General features: G+C 40.6%; 1 protein-coding gene across 1 annotated transcript; it reads right to left on the bottom strand.

Annotated features, from left to right (window-relative positions):
- Nucleotides 1-2,666: 2,666 nt before the first annotated feature.
- On the bottom strand, nt 2,667-12,836 carry foxn1 (forkhead box N1). Its single transcript, XM_037677477.1, has 8 exons — nt 12,717-12,836; nt 11,210-11,491; nt 8,856-8,951; nt 8,534-8,655; nt 8,282-8,378; nt 5,012-5,219; nt 4,444-4,872; nt 2,667-3,002 (listed from the first exon to the last, which is right to left on the bottom strand). The coding sequence occupies exons 1-8, from the start codon at nt 12,834-12,836 to the stop codon at nt 2,707-2,709; spliced, it is 1,650 nt and encodes a 549-aa protein (XP_037533405.1). The 3' UTR covers nt 2,667-2,706.
- Nucleotides 12,837-24,189: the final 11,353 nt, after the last annotated feature.

The following is a 24,189-nucleotide window of genomic DNA, read 5'->3' on the forward strand; positions in this document are numbered from 1 at the left end:
CTATTACAATATATCCATTCATGCATTATCTTACGCTTGTTCCGAAGTCGGGTCATGGGGGCAGCAGGTTGAGCAGGGAGGCACAGACATCTCTTTCAACATCACCTCTTCCAGCTCTTCTGGGAGAACTCCAAGGCATTCCCAGGCCAACCGAGAGATGTTGTCTCTGCAGCGTGTCCTGGGTTTTACCCAGATTTCCTTCCAGTTAGACACATCCAAAGCAACTGCCTAGGGAGGCGCCCAGGAAGCCTTCTTACCAAATGGCCTAACCACCTCAACTGGCCCATCTCAATGTGGAGGAGCAGTGGCTCTACCCCGAGTTTCTCCTGGATGACTGAACTTCTCACCCTTTCTCTAAGGGAGATTCCAGTTACCATGTGGATGAAACTCATTTGAACTGCCTGTATCCACAATCTTATTCTTTTGGTCACTACACAAAGTTCATGACCATAAGTGAGAGTAGGAACATACTGACCAGTAAACAGAGAGCTTTGCCTTACAGCTCAGCTCTCTCTTCACCACAACAGACCAGCACAGAGTCTGTAATACTGCAGATGCTGCACCAATCCGTCTGTCAGTCTCACGCTCCATTCTTCCCTCACTCGTGAACAAAACCCAAAGATATTTGAACTCCTTCACTTGAGGCAGAACCTCACCCTCAACCCGAAGAGAGCAATCCACCCTTTTCTGACTGAGGATCGTGGCTTCAGATTTGGAGGTGCTGATTCTCATCCCAGCTGCTTCACACTCAAACTGCTCCAATGAGAGCTGGCGATCATGGCACGATGACGCCAACAGGACCACATCATCTGCAGCTAGCAGAGATGGTATCCTGGGGCCACCAAACTGGAATCCCTCCACCCCCTGACTGCACTGAGAAATTCTGTCCATAAAAGATATGAACAGAATCTGTGACAACGGGCAGCCCTGGCAGAGACCAACTCCCACCCTGATGGAGTTCAATTTATTACCTGCAATGTGAACCAAACTCTCACACTGCTTGTATAAGGACTGAAGAGTCAGTAGCAAAGCCTTCTCCAAGTCCACAAAACACATGTAGAATGTCCCATGACTCCTCAAGGACCCTAGTGGGGGCAAAGAGCTGATCCAGTGTTCCACAGCCAGGATGTAATCCGCATTGTTCCTCCTGGGTCTGAGGTGTATTACAATTACAATATATCAATCAATCAATCAATTGTTAAAACAGATACAGGAAGGGAAACAAACAAATGTAACACTGACACAACACTAAAGACATCTCATTGTTGGTTGCAGCGTGCGAATGCGCCCGCTGAATCAGTGAAGATTATTTTACAATATTCCATATATATATATATATATATATATATATATATATGGTAGTTTGATACAGGAATATTGCATGTGAGAGCGGCATTCTTTGTCACTAATACTGTGTGCTGTTTATCCAGGGTTGTCGAAGTTGAGGCACCTGCAGGTATTGTAGACGGTCCTCCAGTAACGTTGCAGGAGGATTTTCAGTTAAAGTTGATAATTTAATCTGCAGTAGACGGTCCTTGAGCGAGGCTTTCATTCTGACTCCAACAACCAGTTGTCTCTGCATTTTCACGCCTGAATCTCTTTACTCTAACCATGTTCGATCAGGTTGTTAGCAGCAAACAACAATGGAGCACCGTAAGAACATTTGAACAATTGGAAGTCCCATCTTCTAACTGGACTATGGATATGTGTATTTGTGGGGTGGGTAGTGGCTGAGAGCAGACAAAGGATGCATGTTTGTAGACTAAAGCCTTTTATTGATCAAGGAACCTGATGATTTTTCACGTAACTGCGGGAGAGCAGAACAAAAGATGGAAGTCTCTCAGATAAGACAAAGACCTTTGATTATTCCAGGTGACATAGCTTTTTCCCATAAGTGACTCAGTCACTTGATCAGGCCAGTAAAGGAAGAGTATTGTTCATATATGCAGGTACACATAGTAAGATAACCTTTAAGTTCATTTATGAATAGAGCATTTCAGATACATACCGGATCAATTATATTTAGATGACCTTTGGGGTAATTTATGACCTTTAAGGTTATTCTTGATTGACTCCTGTCACATCCAAGTTTGACGAAAGGCGGTGTTTCTATGTTACTTGTATCTGGTTCTTACAGTGTACATATCAAGTACATGCCATGTTCATAGCTAATACATACCTACTATATACCTAGTGCATACTGGGTAAGTACCAGGTACAATACTTATCAGATACTTATCTGACACTGACCTGGTGCTTACAGATACTTATAAACCTGGCAAGTACAGAATATGTGCCTGGTATGTATTAGCATGTACTCCATTGTATTTATCAAGTACATAACTGGTTTGTACCTGGTACATACCTTATATGTTCTTAGTACATACCTGGAACTTACCTGGTACATATACTTACAGAATACCTATCAGCTATGTACCCTGTAAGTACTGGGTCTGTACTGGGCTATATTATGCATTGCTACAAACAAATATTTAAGGGAATTAAATAAAAACAAAGAACCAAATAAACATTAAAACATACAAAGACATTTAACTAACATTGTTGATACAAGAAGTAAATATCTTGGAAATCTTTCCTCCTCAGAGTTCGTCAACAATAAGTATTCATAAAGTACTGCTTCAAACAATACTCTCGTCTCAGGTTCACATAAGGTCAATAGTCAGGGCCAGTGGAGGGACCAAAGGTTCACATTAAGGTGACAGATGTAGTGCAGGAGGTTAGACAACCAGCCAAGCTCTCTATTCCTGAATAACCCACAGGATGTAGTCCATTCCAATAACGTCTGTCAGCATCCTCATCTTCATACGCCACTTTATAACAACCACCAGCAGCCCCCACTGACGTGGGACAGAAAGGAGGAGAGACTTGTGGACAACCTGTCTGGATGTGGTGGTCCTGTAGGACGAAGGTTGTGGAGGATGTGTTGGTAACACGTGGATCTGAAATCAAGCTGTCCTCCCTTAACTCTTCCCACAGGTTATCTGTAGAAACAGAAAAAGAGTTGCTGAAAAGTTTGCTATGTGTAATAAAAAAGGCCCTTTAATGGTCTGGATTTTTTAAATGGAGTATGGAGGAGTTTCCATCCGTCATTATCTTACCTGCAAAAGAATTTTCATGTAGGAGTGAAACTGATAATCAGATTTATGTTTATTCCAAAGCATCTTTAAATCAATATAAAAGAAACCCAAAGCTGAAAACTACTGTAGCAGTTCAGCTGAATAATATTTTATCAGTTTTCACACTGCATGACATTTGCAATCAACATTTTCCAGTTTGCAACAATAGTTTTACAAAGGCTGTTAAAGTAACAAACATTCACGTGACTTTTCTGTAAAAAGTCCAGCGTTTCTCAACTTCTGTCATCAAACTTCACTTCTCATACACTTAAATCTGCTGCAGTTTTGGGCTTAAATGACTTAAAAACTTGGTCCACATGGGTAATGGATCATAGTTGCATTGGTTTGATAAAACACTGGATCAAAAACGTGAACTAACAGTTTGGTTTGAGATGAGCCTCATATTTCCAAAGAAAGTGTCATTTTCAATCATCATGGGACCTCTGCTACTAGATATGATAAGAAGACATGGTAAGACAATTAAAAAAAAACTCATGGGAAGATGCTGAACTTGGTTGGTTCAAGTTTTTATTTTTCGCTTGACAATTAATTTGGTTGACTAAAAAGACTAAAACAGGAAGGGCAGTGGGCTTTGGGAACCAGAGTTTGGGCACCTCAAGCATAAAATACCATTAGCTAGCATTAGCTAGATGATGCTAACAAATATGTTTTAAATTTGTGAAGCACCACACAAGTGAACTGTTTAATGTTAACACCTATAAGATGAAGGGCTAAGGTTTATATAACTAAGATACATTACATTAGTGATAACGTTCTTACATTATTTATTTTTAGTGTATTTTAAGTGGACTAGCTAGCATGCTAGGTTACATTCCCATAATTGAAAAGCTAAGTTGTTTATGAGCAAAGTCAGGCAGCGTGAGTCTCCTCTTACAGATGATGAGAGTCAGTGAGTAGGATGTAGTACTCATGTTTGTAGTTTTTTTCTTCTGTAATTATTTATGTCATTATTGTAGGCTACTTTCTAAGGAAGCTGACAGTAATGAGTCTTAAATCTAAGTCAAAGTGTGTCAGTGTACCCACCCAGTAGCTTTTGGACAAACTATGAAGCAGCAAAAATGGGATGAAAATAAAATTAATACAATTTATATACTAATATGTCAGTCCTACACTAATTTCTAAACTGGAAATGTCTTCAAGTTCTTGGTACAAAAAAGATGTGATAAACTTTCAGAGTTTAATTTTGTTTATCTTTTTGAGTCTAATGTGTTTTATGTCACATTAGATCAGCTGAATGTTTCCTGCTTGTGTTTTATCCATAATGTTATTTGCATGTGTGTGTTACCTTGCAGCTGCAGGTCAGTAAGACTTGGGTTTAGCGTGTCAATGTCATAACTGGTGTCCCCCTCTTGCAGCAGGTCCTGCATGCCTCTCGGATCGACACTTAACTCAACCGGCAACCCAACATTGCAAATGCGTGGCCTTTTTCCCGCCACAGGTGAGTTCAAACATCCTGTGGCTAATGGGACGTCCACCGTCGGCTGCTGTCCGCAGTGTGAGTACAGGGCGAATGAGTTGCCGGGCTGAGCAGCCACGGGGGGGAGATAATAATGTTGCCCAGGTTGAAGGTGGGCGTACTGTGACGACTGAATGGGAGGCTGAGCAGGAGTTAAGGGTGATGAGGTCGGGCTGTATACGGGGGCCACTCTGGTGCTGTAAGGTGGCAAAGATCTCAATTTGTCCGGTTTTTCCCCCAACAGACGCTCAAGATCTTCTGTGTTTAAAACAAAAGTAATATCTTTGTTAACTTTTAGCTACAGTATTTTTTTTAAACCTAAATTAAATCAATGCACTGTAAAAGCTACAAATTTAAATGTAATTTTCGGCTCATCTAACGTGCCCGCGGGACCCACCCGGTCTTGCCATGCTCCTGCGAACAGTCAGGGGGTCTTTGCGGCGCCACTTGTGAAGCTCGTCTTGCATCTTCTCCACCTTGGCTGGATTAAGAGCCCAGAGGCAACCTTTACGAGAAGTGCTCCCATTTTTGTTCTCCACCTTCTCAAAACACTTGTTCAGAGAGAGGTTGTGCCGCACTGAGTTCTTCCATCCATCAGGGGCAGTCTGAACACAGAAGGGAAGGGGTCATGCAGAAGTCTGACTTTATTTTTAATGATCCCATGCTAGAGACAAGAACAAGTAAAAAAAAAATAAATAATAGTACATCTTTATACAGCAAGACTTGTTGGACTCTTCAAACAGTTCATTGCGTGTAAGATCTGAAAACAATGAAAATGAAAGGCTTAGCATTCCTGGAAGGAATGCATATCACCCGCCAATCCAGATATTTAAACAAGAATCATAGTGAGATGAGAAATAACAAAGTTAGAGCCATTTTGGGCATACCTCATAATTGATGTTTTGCACTGTCTCGTGCAATATTGAAATGTGTTAACACTCAGATGTGCTGAACATGAATCTCAGTGACAACCTTGATACATTTTAGCTCAATATCTGTAAAATTACCTGAAATGTAGCCATTTTTGTTTTTGCTAAGTCTGATTAGCGGTAGCAGCCGTTTTGAATTAGGATGACTCTAAATGGTCATCAGTTATAATGAGACATGTAATGACACTTTCTGAGAATTTCAGTAAAATCTGTCACTGGTCTATGAAGTATTTTGTTAACAGAAAAATGGTTTTGGCACATACTGTTAATGCTAAAGCTTTAGGTAAAATATCACAACGTGGAATGAATGAAAGGTGGACTATGCTCTGCTAATACCTCACCTAATTACAGCTCTGTGTCTGTAAATTTAGCTGACGTACAGCCATTTATGTGTTTGTTTAGCTCGCTTAGCTGTGGCATCCATCTTAAACATGGCTAACTTCAAAAGTTCTTCAGTTGCGAACAAACATCCAATAATTACTTTGAGAAAGTTGCATTAAAATCTGTCCACTCGTTTGATATTACTCACAAGATTAACACATGAAGACACGGACATGGAAAAAAACAACCTCAGTGTCATCGGCATCGCACAAGCACATGTATATTAATACGGGCATTGTATATTTGAGCAAACAGTAACAAACTAAACAAATGTTATCATGCTAAGTTGTAGAGGGTTAATGTTAGCTAGAGTAGTGGGTTTGTTTTCACACTGTCATGGTCCATAGGAGGTTTGAACCCAGAATGCAGACTCACACAAGGAGCTCCAGCAAAACAACTCAAATTTATTTAAACAAAATGCCAAACTTACTTGTAAATAAAACCTGGGAAGCACAAGGAATGATACCAGACTGTGGTATGAAAACAAACAATGCACCGCTGATGAATGAAGGGAACAGACTGAATATGAAGGACTGGACTGATGATAAAATGGAGACACCTGAGCCGAATGCAGACTGAGAACAGGTGAGAGTGGCAGGCTGAGTGAGGAGTCATGAATACTGGCTAATTATAAAACAAAAAAACACAGATCCTGACAGTTTTCAGCAAGAGTTGTTTTGTAAAACTAAAAATTAAGCAGGTTCTCATTATAACCATTAGCTGAGCCTGAGATGAGTAACTACGTGGCTGAAAATGACTAATTTAAAAATATATAATCATAGCTTTTTTAAGTCAGCTCATCTGGATGGTTTCTTTCTTATCTTTTTTTTTACTTTTTTTTTTACCATTCATCCAAAGGACTTCATCAGTCCGAGGAGCCACAACAATTTCAGTCCCACAAACCGCATACTCACATAGTGGGCCAACCAGTTTGCAGTTTGCTGGTCCTTTGGATGAAGGATGAGACGTTTAAAAAAAAAGAAAGAAACTCTCCAGATGACCTGACTCAACTTTGGTGGATGTTTTACCTGGATTATTGAGCATGAACTTTGATGTTTTGCACCACTTTAGCTATGAGGAGTCTATGGGGGAGAGGGCGGACTCCAGAAACCATCTTATCGCCAGCAAACTGGTTGGTCCACTATGTGAGTGTGCTGCTTGTGATGAGTTTGTTGTGGCTCCTTGGACTGATGAAGTCCTTTGGATGAAGGACAAAAAGTTTCAACAAAAAATAAATAAAAAAGTTTTCAAAAAGTCCAGATGACCTGACTTAACTTTGTTGGATTTTTTTTTTTTACCTGGATTATTGAGCATGACCTTTGATACATAGCTCTTTTATTCTTCTCAAGTAAAGTAAAACTATTAGCTTTGCTGAAACTCAGAGAACGTGGGAACGTCTAAAAGTTATGGTTTTTACAAACCATCAGGCAACAGGAAGACAGCAATAGCCTCCCAGAAACGAACATAAAAACAGATTAATCTTTGCCCGTGTCTGTTTTGGCAGGGACTGATTTCTACATGCCATGACAAGTGCCCACTGAACTGATCTTAGGTGAAACATACTTGGCAATATAAAGGTTTTTTAAAAAAACGTCTCTCAAACTGTGATTAAAAATGCATGTGACTTTTCTCAAAAGTGTTTCTTTTACCACTTTCTGACCCTGCAGCCCATCTGTTTGGAAATCAGCCATGAATACAGCAATTTCAACAATCAGCCACCTACATGTGTCATTAGACTGTAGCCGATGGGCTCTCAGGTTGTCTTTAAGGTGCCTTCTTGAATATGCATGCTGGGAAATGTTTGAGCTCTTTCCAAAAGAGAGCCGAAGTTCGCTGGAATCTTTTAGATGATCAGAGTTCAGCAGGAGCTTCAACCCTGCAGCTGCCCTTTTTTAAATTAATATTCATGCTATCCGGCTATAGATTTATAACACTCACATCTGCAAGCCACTTCCTAGACAGAATGGCATGCGTAGCTGTGGCAGACGTTTTATGGAGGTAATTGATATCTGTTTCAGCACAAAAACCTGGTCGAACCTTTTAGCTACAGGCTATGACCGAATGAGAGAAACCAGTGGTGCTTCGTGGTTCTGGACTGTACTGTGCCAATTAGGTTTATTAAAATGGCAAAACCAGAACAGTCACTCAGAGGGGATCTTGTACCTTTGTTTTATGAATCACTTGGGCTCACTTTTCTTGTAAAGCTAGAAATAAAATAATGATTTAGTCCTGAATGTTTTTATGCAGAGGTCTGCTCACTTCACAAGAAAGTCACAGATTTTGACTAAACAAACACCTCTTACTATTATCCTGACATTTAATTAAATTATTTATACTAAAAAGAGATCGTATTTTACCTTGAAATAAGGAAAGTGTTCAGTCATGAAGCTGTAGATCTCACTGACAGGCAGACTTCCTGTTTTGCTGTTCTTCAAGGCCATAAAAATCAAGATGCTGCAGTGATGAAGAAGACATATCTTCATTTAGGATCACACAGTGGAACTACATCTCTGACCTGATCCAGATGATCAGATAATGTAAAAATTGTCTTTGCTTTAACTGTGGCTGCAGTGAAAGCAGAAACATGCCAGTAAAGAAGGCAGTGTTACCTGTAGGAGTAAATGGGCTTGGGAAAGATGGACTGTGCGCTGCTGTCCTGATGTGTCTGACTCTGGACAGAGTATTTAGAGCTCTCAGGCTGGGTGTCATTGGGATACAGCTTCGACGGGACCTGAGACGCAAACAACCTGTATGAAAATCAGAAACTGACAGCCATGAAAAGTCTCTGTGTTCATCCAAACCATCACGTAGACAAACTGCGACACAATCAAACGATAACGACACAGAAGTTATACAGTAAATATCTCCTTGTGTTGTGGTTTGTGTTTTACTAATGTACCCCTCTGTGGTTCAGTGAGCATGCCCAGTTACCTGCTGCAGAGGACTCAGTGGGCCGTAGGATGAAAATCTCTGAGACAGAGAGCCGTAAGGATCCACGAGACCAGCTGGTGGTTCTGAGTACAAACTCTGCAAGCAGGAAGAAATCAGAGCAAAAATGGTTTGCAGCTGAGTTTTATGTTGTTGTATTAGAATGACAATGATTATAGGTGCTTTAAATTAAATCCCCTAATTTATATCAGTATTAAAGATAACTCTTTCAGTGTGTGAGTGGGTGATACATTAAATGCTTTTGCTGTAAGAAAGAAGGGAACAAGTGAATCTGTTACAGGATGTTTGGCAAGAGACTGTTTTGGTGCTAGGAAGTTTATGGAGGAAAGCTTTTCATGGTAGCTGATCAGCTTTTTTGAAAGTTGTCGGAGTCGGTCTCACCATCACAGACATCTACACCTTTAGATGCAGGAAGAGGGTCACCTGCATCATGAAGGACCCCACTCACCCAGCACACACACTTTTTGCCCCACCCCCCTCAGGAAGGAGGTTAAGGAGCATTAAGTGTAGAACCACTAGACTGAGGAACAGCTTCTACCCTGAGGCTGTTAGACTCATGAATCTCTAACCAGAATAATCACTGTGAAGAATCACATCATGTTGCTGCTGATCTGTTTCATGTTGCTGCTGATCTGTTTCATGTTGCTGTGTTCATGCGTGCTCATCTGCTCACACAGACTCATGTTCGTGCTGCTGTTCGACGTGATGTTTTTGTGCTGTTAGTGCTTAGCCTATATTTAGTTGATGTTTTTCTTAGTTTATATCTTAGATCTTATTACTGTTTTTCTTTTACATTTTATTGTTGGATGTTACTGGGACCCTGTGTACATAATTTTGTTCCACCACATGTACCACATGGGGTGCAAATGACAAATAAAGAACCTTGAATCCTTGAATGCTTGAAAGTTATATTGGATTTTGCTACAAAACGAGAAGTTAGATATCGTCTGAGAAAAAAATAAAACTCCCAGGTTAAAACTACTTCATGACTTTGGGACTCCTGGAGACATTTAGGAATAATAACACGTGCTACCAATGATAAACTGCCATTATGTCCATAAAATGTTGGGCAAGATTGAAGGATGGATTTTTGTTGTTATTTATTGCCTTCCCACCATGCACCCTGTATTTATCTGGTCGAAGTGGCCTATAATAACTGCTTCCTCTAACTGAGTGTTGTGGCCTGATGCCATATGTTTGAGTGACTCTAAAGCTGCAGGTTGATTGCTGCCCCAGCTGTGCTGTGGCTCATCTTGGATTGGCTGGCCTCTCCTGACTCCTCCCCAATGGACATTCATCTGCATCTTGGTTGGCTTCTTCACCCCCTGCTCCTCCAACCACAGAAGAAGCCTGCCTATTTAAACCCAGCTCTCAGGGCACTTGTTATTTAGAGCAGCTCGCCATTTTGTATGGGTGTCTTTAGTCTTGGAATGGTTGGCTTTGGCTAAATGTTAATTACTGCAGTTGGAGTTGTTTGTTAGTGTTAGTGGAAGCTCCTGAATACAATCAGAAGGCTTACTAGTTAAAAATCTTTGTTTGGATTCTGTATAAATTTGGTTTAAGGCTAAACACAGTTGATTAGCATTTTTTTTTTGTTTTTGACTTTGTTAGAAATTGTAATTGTAAACTATCCTTGGTTATTGGTACTTTGAAAGTACCCTTATTTTGTTAATTTTGTCTCATTGACCAAATAAATCATTACTTTTATTCAAAACTTCACTCCACCTGGTTTTAATGTTACCCCCCCACCTCCTTTTCGGACTGAGCCGGGTCATAACATTAATGGGGGCTCGTCCGGGATGTGCACCTGGGATCCCTTGCACCCCAAGCGAGAATCATACTCCTACACTCCATCATTGAGAAGGAAGCTCTAGCTTTGCTTCTGGCACTGCAGCACTTTGAAGTGTATCTTGAGTCTAGTCCTTCACCCATTGTAGTTTACACCGACCACAATCCACTTGTTTTTCTCTCGTACATTTACAATTAAAATCAAAGACTCATGCGCTGGGCCTTAATTGTACAGGACAACAATCTCAACATCAGGCACAAAAAGGGTGTAGCCGACATCTTTGTTGATGCCTTGTCTAGACTGCATTTGTGAAAACGTCTATTTGTATATGTGTACATTTGTTTTGATAAATTTTGTATTTTAGGGGGGAGATGAGGCCATATGTTTGAATGACTCTCTAGTTTCAGTTTGATGTGCTGACCCAGCTGTGCTGTGGCCCATCAGCATCAGGCTGCTGATCCTCTCACTGACCAGCAAACATGAGCTCTGACGATTAGCTCAGAATGAAGTCTTCACTGAAACAATCAGTTGTTGTTAATTTAGAAACCTGAACGCTGCCGTTGTACTGCTCCCACGCTGTCGGCACGTCGCTGCTGCAGGAGCAAGTGTCGGGGCTGCTCCCCTCCTGCAGATCGGTAAAAGAAGAGGCACTCTGATGGAGGCGACCTGCGGTCTCCATGGCTCCATCGCTGAACTGTCGGCGGTACGGGTGAAAACGGCCGGCAGGGCCTCGCTCTGGTGCCGGTCCTGAACCAGGACCGATGGTCTCTTCAGAACTGTGCCTTCTGTTTGGAGCTGCCGTCCTCACACTGAAAGAGTTGCACTCCTGCTGAGAAAAACATGTAGCCCCCCCTCTTTATTCTGCACACAGTGAGCTCACATCATTTATCAAGTATTTATTACAAATTACACTCATTTATAAGATACTAATGAATGAATATGTGCTTGAGTTGTCTCAATTTTCCTTTTAAGCCAATTTAATGACAGATTAAAACCCCTTCATGTGAACCCTCTGAACCATCGTAAAAAAAAAAAAAATTCTTGACAGATAAATCCCAGAGATTTATCATGACTCACCACAGAGTGAGATTGTAACACCCTCAGTTTGCCTCAAAGGGAAACTTTTTTGACGCTGGTTTCTGTGAACTACTTATGAGAAGTTAGTATCTTACCTGGAGTGGACAGCAGTCAGAGTGATCTCAGTTTGAAGAGTCAGGGTGACTTTTTTTTTTTTAATTCACCGGGGAATTGTGGCACAGAGGTTAGAGAAGGTGACCCTGTGATCGGAAGGTTGCTGGTTTGAATCCCCTGCATGTCCCAAAAATGTGGGTGGAAAGGTGAAACACCCATACCTGCCTCCACTCTCATTTGCCTCACTCAGGCCCTTGAGCAAGGCCCTTAAAAGAAACAAATACTGTAAACATATACTAGTTTGCTGACTGTGGTGACTCCAAAAGAAGGGAGCAGCTGAAAGAGGAAGTTTTTTTTAATTATTATTATTTTTATCCAATACCTGTTTTACCACAGCTGGCACGAACAGTCCTGAATGTAAATTGTCATAAATCAGCTCTGACTTGTTCGTCTACAGGTCTAATCCCATATCAGAACTAGGGTCAGTGAGATTAATTTGTTACAAAAAATTGGGCTTTAAATGTGTTGTTTTAGATGGCAGAGTGTTCTTCTTGCATCAGTCTTCCTCCAAAAAGTTGTTAGTTTAACTCCCACATAAGGAAGTCTCCCTGATTCTCCAGAGTGAGATCAAAATGTAAAATTCTATGATGACGGCGTGTGTCTGCCGCAGGTAAAATACTGACCACTCTTAAATGATCCATGTAAATCTGCTGCACAACAGCACACTGTCCTGTTACGATGCAATATTTTTATTTTACCATCACTTTTTCTTCACCCCAGAAATCTGCTAAAAAAAAACTAAAAAAAAAAAAACCACTTGGCAATATTTTAATGTCTAATCTTTTTCAGAAACACTTCAGCTAGCTGCAACATGGTGATATTTTTGTTTTTTGACAAATTAAATGCCCATGGCTGCTCAGTACCTGAGGTTCTGCCATCTGCTGGCTGGGGGTCCCACGAGCCTCACAGGTGTGTCGTCTCACCGGAGGGGTTGATGTTTGAGACTTGCAGCCGGTGAGAGTAAATATGGGGAAGTGGGACATTCTGCACCCAAGTCTGCCTCTGTGAAAGGATAACAAAAACACATACGAGAGGGAAGACTCCATCACCCGGAAACCTTGTAAGTTACATACAGGCTTTCCCAGTGCAACTTAACAGGAACCAACAGCAATTCACCACTAAAATTCATTAACACATTTTAATTTGGTAGATTTGAGCTCAAATTAAAGGGTAAACTTTACATTTTTGTTGTGGAGTTGTGTCCTGATTGGCAATTGAAATACGATGTTGTGTTTTGTAACTTTTGCAATGTGTTCAACATAACGGTACTTTTTCCAGCTATCTAACTGTCAACAATGGTGTACCACAAGGACCCACCCTCTTCACAATCTACATACTGTAAGTAACATAGGTCAGATCGTTCCTTCTATATCGACGACACAGTTGTTTATTGTCGAGCTAGAACAGTTGCTAAGGTTTCCCAACATCATCCAGTCAGATTTGTTCTGTCTCAAACTTGTGCTAAATGCAGATAAAACCAAAGAAGATGTTGTTTTCAAACAGGAAGTTGGTACCAGCAGTCCTTCCTTCTATACTATCTATGAATGGTGTTCCTATTGAGTTTGTCCATTCTTACAAATACTTGGGTATTTTGGTCGATTCGCTTCTCTTTTAAGACTCATGTCGAAAACTTGGTAAAGAAACTGAAAGTTAAATTGGGTTTCTTTTTTAGAAATAGGTCCTGTCTAACTCTGAATTCTAGGAAACACCTTGTAGTTGCTACTTTCCTTCCCTCCATTAAGTATGGTGACATTATTTACATGAATGCTCCTGCAATCACCCTGCAGATGTTGGACAGTCTATCACGGTGCACTAAAATTCATAAATGGCTGTAAACCGTACTCATCACTGCACTCTGTATTCACTGGTTAACTGGTCAGTAACTTCACATAGACTCTCTCACTGGTACATTTTCATCTTCAAAATCACTTCTTGGTCTGTTGCCTTCTTACATCTTGTCCTACGTGTCACGGTGTGAGTGAAGCTACAGCGTGCGCTCTCAAGACATCATTACCTGCAGCGTCCCCTCAGTGCAGACTGAATTTGGCAAAAGGGTCTTCTCTTACTCTGCTCCTATTTCCTGGAACACCTTGCAAAAAGACTTGAAGTTGGTGACTCTGACCACTCTAAGGGATTTTAAACATCTGCTAAGTTCGTGGCAAAAACCAACGCAGACATGTTCCTGTTTTTAGTATTTTGCATTGTTTATAATGTAGCTAATTTTGTTTCGTTTTATATCATTTCTTTTACTTTTCATTTTATATGCATTTATACAATGGTCTATTGTTGTCTGTACCTCATCTGTGTTCTTTGTTTAAAACAGGTCTCTCTTGTAAATGAGTCCTCATAACCCAATGAAACTAGCCTGTATAAATAAAGTTTGAATGAATGAATGAATTTTCATGTTTGTTTATGAAACCTCTCAACATTATATTGCCTTCCATCTTCCTCATAAGTCAGAACTTGGATCTGGGAATGACATCAAATCCAGTTGTTACAAGATGGAAAATCTAATAAAAAGCTAACCATCAGCAATACAATTTACATTAATGTGCTAATAAATAGTAGCAATCATCACTTCTGATGTGCAAGATGCTGTGTTGGATTTGAAGTTTGGCCTGATAAGAAAACTCCAACCTTTCAATGCAAAATTTCAAGTCTGGAGGGCGTTTCTAGATGTTTTACTTGAACTTGGAACCAGAAAATTCTGGCTCCCAACACAAACAGAACGCACTGTTACACTCATGAGAAAAGTGTTTTGTCATAACTCCCAGACAGAAAGTGAAAGGTTCCTCAAACCTGGTGAAAACCACTTGAGTACAGGAAAATTGAAGCGGTATATTTGAATGATGTTGCCATAGTTTCATCCCAGACGGTGACTCTTTTGAACGTTGCTTGTGTTGGGCTCTTCTGAGATCACATCTTCTGACTCATGTTTCTACTGTACATCAGCGAGACACACGGAACCGTTGTGTTCCTTCTCAGGTTCACACCTGAACGAAGGTGGACGTGCATGTGTCAGGGCTTTATCTGAGCCGGTGTGAAGGAGTGTAAAGTGACTCCAGCGAGACACACACACGGCTCTGGTTCCAGTGGAGGAAACCTCAAAGCTGACAAAAAGCCAAGCTCATTAAATGTGCCAACAAACCATGATGGCTGTCAGGTCACGTAAAGCTGAGCAGGGCTGAGGCAGACCAGGTGAACTGCTGCGAGTGCGAGGAGAAGAAAGTAGCAAATCAAAGCTCCCCCGTTTGACTCGAGGGAAGCTAAAGTGTCAACGTGAAAGCTGAGATGGGTTTTTTTTGTTCACCTCTGTAGCAACAAATCCTCTCATCGGTTTGACCGACACCAGAGGAAACACACATAAACATACAGAGGAGAGCTGAAACTGTGTTTGTGTTTGTTTGTTTTTTAAAAACTTCTAAACTCCTTTTCTCTTTGTACAACGTGAGCAGAAACCTAAACACAACTAGAGAAATTGCATTTCCTGCAAAAATGCAGTGTGAATGCTCATTGCAGAAGAACCTGCTGAAAAGCAGCTGAAATTAGCTCAAAAACGTGTTGAAATAGCTGAAATGAAAGAGCAAGCCAAAGTTAGCAGAAGAAAAAGAAAGAACACATATTTGCTGAATTAGGTTTAAATAAGCAGAAACTAGTGCAAAAATGAGGAAATTAGCTAAAAAAAAATTAAATTAGCAAAAACTGATTGCTGAATAGGTGGGCAGCACGGTGGCGCAACTGGTAGAGCTGCTGCCTCTCAGCGAGAAGGTCCCTGGTTCAAACCCCGGTCCAGGGGCCTTTCTGGGTGGAGTTTGCATGTTCTCTCCGTGCATGCGTGGGTTTTCTCCGGGTGCTCCGGTTTCCTCCCACAGACCAAAAACATGCATGTTAGGCTGATTGGTAACTCTAAATTGTCCCTAGGTGTGAGTGAGAGAGTGAATGGTTGTTTGTGTCGTTTGTCTCTATGTGGCCCTGTGATGGACTTGCGACCCGTCCAGGGTGTACCCCGCCCCTCGCACAGTGACTGTTGGACATGGGCACCAGCGACCCCCGTGACCCAAAATGGAATAAACGGGTAAAGATAATGGATGGATGGATGGATGATTGCTGAATAGCAGCTGAAAATGCAAAAAGAAGCTAATACCAGAACGAAGTGGAAAGAGCAGAAATGAGCTAAAAAAAAGTGGAATTAGCTGAAAAAACTAAAATTAGCATTAAAAACAGCTAAACACTGGCTGAAAGAGCTACAAAAAAGTTGAAACTATTGGAGAAAAGCTCAAAAGAGCATAACAAACTGAAATTAGCAAAATGGAGTTATTCAGGCTGAAAATAGAGATTGAGCTTTGTAGCAGATATTACCATAAAAAACTTGAATTTATCTGAAAACAGCTAAAATTAACTAATAAAAAATGTAGCTGAAAAGGTAGAACAAGCTTTAATTTTCATTAGAAAGCAGAAAAAACACATGATTTCCCAATCAGGCTGAAAGAAGCAAAAAATTAGCACCGAAAAGTAGAAATTATCTGAAAAAAGCTGAAATTAGAAAAAATAAAAAACTGCTGAAAAGTAACTAAAGAAGCATAAAGGAGCTGAAATAAGAAGGAATTGGAGAGAGCACATTTTTCCTAAATTAAGCTGAAAAATGTTGAAATGAGTGGTAAAAAATGTGGAATTAGCTGAAAACCCTTAAATTAGCATGCAACAGCTATATACAGGTCCTTCTCAAAAAATTAGCATATTGTGATAAAGGTCATTATTTTCCATAATGTAATGATAAAAATGAAACTTTCATATATTTCAGATTCATTGCACACCAACTGAAATATTTCAGGTCTTTAATTGTTTTAATACTGATGATTATGGCATACAGCTCATGAAAACCCAAAATGCCTGTCTCAAAAAATTAGCATATCATGAAAAGGTTCTCTAAACAAGCTATTAACCTAACCATCTGAATCAACGACGTAACTCTCAACACCTGCAAAAGATTCCTGAGGCTTTTAAAAACTCCCAGCCTTGTTCATGACTAAAAACCGCAATCATGGGTAAGACTGCCGACCTGACTGCTGTCCAGAAGGCCATCATTGACACCCTCAAGCAAGAGGGTAAGACACAGAAAGTGCTGAACGAATAGGCTGTTCCCAGAGTGCTGTATCAAGGCACCTCAGTGGGAAGTCTGTGGGAAGGGAAAAGTGTGACAGAAAACGCTGCACAACAAGAAGAGGTGACCGGACCCTGAGGAGGATTGTGGAGAAGGGCCGATTCCAGACCTTGGGGGACCTGTGGAAGCAGTGGACCGAGTCTGGAGTAGAAACATCCAGAGCCACCGTGCACAGGCATGTGCAGGAAATGGGCTACAGGTGCCGCATTCCCCAGGTCAAGCCACTTTTGAACAAGAGACTGCGTCAGAAGCATCTCGCCTGGGACTGCTGCTGAGTGGTCCAAAGTTATGTTCTCTGATTACAGTAAATTTTGCATTTCCTTTGGAAATCAAGGTCCCAGAGTCTGGAGGAAGAGAGGAGACACAGAATTCACATTGCTTGAGGTCCAGTGTCAAGTTTCCACAGTCACTGGGGTGTCATGTCATCTGCTGGTGTTGGTCCACTGTGTTTTATCAAGGGCAGGGTCAATGCAGCAGCTATCAGGAGATTTTGGAGCACTTCATGCTTCCATCTGCTGAAAAGCTTTATGGAGATGAAGATTTCATTTTTCAGCACGACCTGGCACCTGCTCACAGTGCCAAAACCACTGGTAAATGGTTTACTGACCATGGTATTACTGTGCTCAATTGGCCTGCCAACTCTCCTGACCTGAACCCCATAGAGAACCTGTGGGATATTGTGAAGAGAAAGTTGAGAGACGCAAGACCCAACACTCTGGATGAGCTTAAGGCCGCTATCGAAGCATCCTGGGCCTCCATAACACCTCAGCAGTGCCACAGGCTGATTGCATCCATGCCACGCTGCATTGAAGCAGTCATTCATGCAAAAGGATTCCCGGCCAAGTATTGAGTGCATAACTGACATACTGATAACTTGATTATTTGAAGTTTGGTGTTTTTTGTATTAAAAACACTTGTCTTTCATTGGTGGGATGAAATATGCTAATTTTTTGGGACAGGCATTTTGGGTTTTCATGAGCTGTATGCCATAATCATCAGTATTAAAACAATTAAAGACCTGAAATATTTCAGTTGGTGTGCAATGAATCTGAAATATATGAAAGTTTCATTTTTATCATTACATTATGGAAAATAATGACCTTTATCACAATATGCTAATTTTTTTAGAAGGACCTGTAGTAGCTGAAATAGTAGACAAGCAGAAACTTGCAGAAATAAGATGACAGGAGCATAACAAGCTGAAAGTAGTATAAAGAAGTTAGAAGAAGTACAAAAATGTTGTAGTTAGTAGAAAGAATCTGAAAGGAGCACAAAACAGCTGAAAGTAGCTGATTTTTTTTATTTTTATTTTTTTAATTTGCACAAGGAAGCTGAAAGAAGCTGAACCAGAACAAAATGTGAAAGGAGCAGTAAACGGTTGTAAACAGATCTAAAGATTTTAAGGATGTAAAATGAGCTCAATTCATTTTCTAGGAGAAAAAAATGGCAGAAAAGGCTAAACGTTTCAAAAAGTTAAAGTTGCACCAATACCAAAAGCCATAACACCCTTCTCCTGAACGAGCTGAATGTTTTGATATATGACTTGTCCAAATGGCAAAAAAAATTGTGGAATGAGAAAGATACCAAAAAGCGACAGGAAGAAAAATGGATCACAGTAGTGTGAACAGTAAATGGTAAATAGACTGTACTTATATAACACCTTTACATCTTATGAAGACACTCAAAGCACTTTACACTACAATCTGTGCCCTCATTTACCCATTCATACAGCACTCTACATCTATACAAAGAATAATCAGTGCTTCATCACATTCATACACTGATGGGACACACATCGGAGGCAATGAGGGGTTCTGTGTCTTGCCCAGGGAACCTTCGGCATGTGACTGCTGGTGGAATCGAACCCCCAACTCTCGCATTGGAGGACTGCTCTAACCACTCATCCACAGCCACCCCCAATGCTTCATAAACATTCACACAGTAAAGGTGTAGCTTTTATTGAAGGGATGCTTATCGCCCGTTCATGCCAGGGTTTGTTGATGAGGACAGAGTGATGAGGTTAGCGCTCAGATTACATCATTGGGATGACTCTCTGCTAATACCAAACCAATTTTAGTTCAATATCTGTAAACATGACTAAGTTATAGACATTTTTGCGTTGGCTGTGGTGGCCATCTTGAACTGGATTGACTCCAAAAGTTACCGAGTTGTAGAAGTACATCCAGTGATTAATTTCTGGAAGTTTTAATAATTTCTGTCCAGTGGTTCATGAGATATTTTGCTAACATAGATATAAGACATGGCTGACTCAACAGTTAATGCCAAAGTTTAAGCAGAGATATTTCACAATGTGTTGCACTCACTTCGACTGTTTATAGAGGAAGACTCAACCCAAAGATTATTTCTTGAAAGTTTCATTTAAGTTCATTTTTTTGGCACATGCAGTTATTTTGCTAACAGACAAGCACACAGACATGGGCAAAATCATAGTCACCTTTTCACCTTCAACCAGAGGTACAGCCAGGGGAACCAACACAAAGCTGTCAAAGTTTCAGCTGCGAGGATCCAGTGTGTCGTTATTTCTCAGTATTTACTTGTCATAATTTAGAATGGAGTTTTTGAAGCAATAAATCTAATACAGTTGGTATTAAACTGACAAAGACACGCTTACTTTCTTGCATTTAGATGTTCGTTGAGTGGTTCTTTGTGTAGCTTCTGCAGAAACATTTCAGGCTAAAGTCAATCAAATCTATTTTTACGCAACTCCTACAGAAATCATTTCATCTTCACAAATTCTGACAGAAAGTTTTGGATTTCCCCGAGAACTTCCTGGATATTGCTTTTGTCAAAAGAACATAAAATAAATTTCACACTTTGTGTCTTCAAGTGGCAGAAGTGTCTTCTACTTATGTTCATAGTCGGATCGCGGAGGCAACAGGTCCTGGAGAGGAACCCAGACATCCCTCTCCCCAGGGTCACTCTTCAACTCCTCCTGGGAGACCCAGAGGCGTTCCTGAGCCAGAGAAGATGCACCATCGCTCCAGCAAGTTCTGGGTCTGCTCCAAGGCGTTGTAGCTGTGGGATGTGCCCGGAAACCTCCAGAGAGAAACATCCAGGAGGTTTCCTCACCAGATGCTGCACCACCTCAACTGACTCTTTTCGATGCAGAGGAGAAGCAGCTCTACTCTGAGCTCCCCCAGATGACGGAGATCCTCACCCTATTTTTAAGGCTGAGCCCAGCCACCCTTCGAACGAAGCCCTTTTCAGGCACTTGTATTCAGGATCTCGTTCTTTCATTCATGATCCAAACCTCATGACCATGAGTGTTGGAACGTAGACAAACAAATAAATCCAGAGCTTTGTCTTTTTAACTTAGTTCTTTCTTCACCACGAATAAAACAATGTCCTTGTTACCGAGGACGAGGCTCCAGTCCGTCGATCAATCTCTCACTCCATCTTGTTATCACTCACGAACAAGACACCCAGATACTTGAACTCTTTGATCTGAGGCAAAGATTCCCCCAAACCCAGAAGGAGCACGTCACCTCTTTCTGTTCAAGAACCATGGCCTCAGACTTGGAGGAGCTGACTCTCATTCCAGCTGCTTCACACTCAGCTGTGAACCACTACAATGCACTCTGAAGTCAGGGCCCAAAGACGCCAACAGAACCACATCATCTACGTACAGCAGAGGCAAGACCCTGAGGATCCCAAACCAGACACCCTCTTTTCCATGACTGCACCTTGAGATCCACCACAAACAGGACCAAGGCAAGGGACAGCCCTGGCAGAGTCCAACCCACACCGAGAACAAGCTTGACTTTGTGCCGAGGATGTGGACACAGTTTCTGATTTGGTAATGCAAGGACCGGATAGCTCTTAACTGAACCCAGGCACCCCATACTCCTGCAGCACCCCCACAGAATGCCTGGAGGAACACGGTCACAAGCTTTCTCTAGGTCCACAAAACACATCTAGATTGAAGAACTTCCAGGACCCCCTTAACAACTCCGCAAGGGTCAAGTCCTGGTCCACTGTTCCACAACCAGGACAAAGGCCACACTGGTCCTTCTGAATCTGAGGTTTGACGATCGGTCAGTCTCCCTTCCAACACCCTGGAGTAAACTTCCCCGGGAACGGTAAGAAGTGTGATCCCACGATAGATGGAACCCGCTGTCTGGTCCTGCTTTGTAAAAATGGGAACCACCCCCCCAATCTGCCACTCCACAGATGTTGTCCTCGTCGTCCATGTCACATTGAAGAGACGCGCCAAATGAAAACACGAAGTATGTTGAATTTTACTTTAAAATATTACCCAAAAACAAAACAAATGATTACTACTCTGGTGCCTTTTTATTTATTGTTACACTTATGTAACATAATGGTGTGAATGTTCATTAAGCATTCACACTATTGTTATCCATTTTTCTTCCGTACGTTTTTCGTCACAATTCTCATCACAAAGTTTTCAAACTACTTCAACAAATCATAAAGCAAAACGTTCAGCTTTTTTAGGACAATCCAGCCATGACTTTTGATATTGGTGCAACTTTGGCTTTTTGAAATTTTTATCCTTTTCTGACATTTTTTTTTTTATCTTGTAGAAAATGAATTGAGCTCTTTTTACATCCTTCAAATCTTTAGATCTGTTTACAACCTTTTACTCTCCTTTCACAGTTTGTTCTGGTTCAGCTTCTTCCAGCTTCATTTTTTTCCAGCTACTTTTAGCTGTTTTTTCCCCAGCTGTTTTGTGCTCCTTTCAGATTCTTTCTGCTAACTACAACATTTTTGTGTTTTCTATTCTTTCTGCTAATTTCAGCTTATTTGGCTAATTTATGCAAGTTTCAGCTTTTTCTACTATTTTAGCTACTATATAGCTGTTTTATGCTAATTTAAGCTTTTTCAGTTTCCACTTTTTTTGCACTCATTTCAATTTTTTTCAGCCTAATTAAACAAAAATGTGCTCTCAACTTCCTGGGAATTTAAGCTTCTTTCTGCTGTTTAACTACCTTTCAGCTGTTTATATTTATTTATTTATTTGTTGCTCATTTCAGCTTTTTTCTTATAATTTTTCTTTTTTTGTGCTAATTTCTGCTTCTTTCAGCCTAATTGGACAAACGTGTTTTTTCTGCTTTCTTCTGCTAATTTAAGCTTGTTTTACTAACTTTTTAGATTTTTTATTTTTTGCTAATTTCAGCCGTCTTCAGATAAATTCAAGTTTTTCATGGTAATTTCTGCTACTTTCAATCTAATTAACTTTTTTCTGATAATTTCAGCTTGTTATGCTCCTTTCAACTTTTTCTGCTATTTCAGCTACTTATCTGGTTTATGCTAATTTTAGCTTTGTTAGCTATTTCCAATATATATATATATATATTTTTCTCATTTAAGCTCTTTCCACTTCCTTCTTGTAGGTTAAGCTTGTTTCTGCCTTTTCGGCTACTTTTTAGATGTGGGTTTTTTTCTCTCATTTTAGCTGATTTTCTTTTTTTTTTTTCTAATTTTTGCTTATTTAAACCTAATTCAGCAAATATGTGTTCTTTCTCCTTTTTCTGCTAATTTAGGCTTGTTCTTTCATTTCATTTACATTTCAGCTTTTTTTTTTTTTTTTGCTAATTTCAGCTGTTTTTCAGCAAGTTCTTCTGCAATAAGCATTCACATTTGCATTTTCTCAGAAATTCATTCACAAATTGCATTTTCTCAGGAAATTAATGTTCACCAAATAATCTTATAACATCTTCAAAAACATGTTTTCTGCACAGCATTTGAAGCAGTTTATCTTTAAAAGAGAGTTTTAGGAGAAAGTCTTCTGAGGCTGGCCAACGAGCTCACTGAAAACCCAACTTTAGGGTCCAGATGTCTTTTTTCAGCAGCATGGAGTCATTTTAGTGCAATTCAAATGTTCATGTGTTTAATAAAACCTCACAACTAAAATAATTATTTCAGAGTGAAAGCTTTATTTTAAAAACTTTCAGGTCAGATGCAGATTCTGTTTTATGCTGTAAAATAAAAATGTTCTCTCAGTCGTCTGGTTTGAGTTTGGCAACAAGACCTGAAACAAACGCTTTGAACGTTCAAAACAAACAAACCACCAGAAGAGGCCAAGAAGCTGTCGACACGACAGAGGAGCCGTTTTATTCCTCGATCTTATCTGTGTTTGGAAATAATTAACAACACTCTCTGGTTTGGCTCGCACAGGATCAGTACTACTTATCTTCTGAATGAATGACATCACCGTTTGTTTAAGAAATAAGAAGAAACGCTGAGAATCAGGAAAGAAGTTTGGAGTTTTGGAGGAAGTGTCTCAAATATCTACAGCCGGGGTGGAATCAAAAAAGAAATTTTAGGATAACCTCTGCATATATTTTTATTTATTATATTAATTTGCCCAAAACATCAGTTTGTAACGTTTGTTTGGATAAAAACAGGTGCCTCTGCTCGTTGTTGTTCAACCCTCATTTGACTCACACAAACCAGAGTGGTGACATGTGAAGGCGTCTAAAGTTCAGAGGTCAGACACGGTTCAGAGCTGCAGCAGGGTAGCTGAGCAAAAAATGTAAATCTCCATATTTCCTATAATAAAGTCAAATAAACTCACCTAACCTTTGGATTAAATATCGACTCTTTACTTTCCCGTAGTTTCCGTCAGATTGTCTCACTCAGACCTTTAATCTGTGAGTCCATGCTGCTGGTGGGTCTGTGCACCTCCTGCAGCCGTCGCCCTGACACTGAGACACTTCCATTAGATTGACTCACTAAATGTGTATGAAAATAGTTGATGGGTTGGTTTCTGTTTTTTTTTTTTTTCTTTAGCAGCTCGGAATATCATACTCATTTTGCATGTGTGTGTGTGTGTGTGTGTGTGTGTCTGGCACTCGTCCAGGCTAGCCCAGCAATAAGATACACAGAAGGAAAAAACCTGCTGCAACAGGTTCCTCAAAGGTCTCGCGGTGCACTCGTTGGCAGCCGGCAGCGCTCTTTTTCTTGCCTTCATCAGTCTTTCTTTGCTCCGCTGAATGGTTAGCTGTCTGAATGGGACACAAGATACACGGCTGATCACGGCCTGTGCCAGGGATCGGGCGCCTTGCCCCGCTCTCAGAACATGCCCATGGTGAAGGCAGACTTAAACATGATCTGATTTCACTCGACTGTTGAGTATTCAAATATACGAGCACAAAAAAAAAATACATTTGAAGGCTGCGTGAAAACAGCGA

This window comes from Nematolebias whitei, chromosome 6, assembly GCF_014905685.2.
Source record: "Nematolebias whitei isolate Nwh7 chromosome 6, NemWhi1, whole genome shotgun sequence".
Taxonomy (NCBI): domain Eukaryota; kingdom Metazoa; phylum Chordata; class Actinopteri; order Cyprinodontiformes; family Rivulidae; genus Nematolebias; species Nematolebias whitei.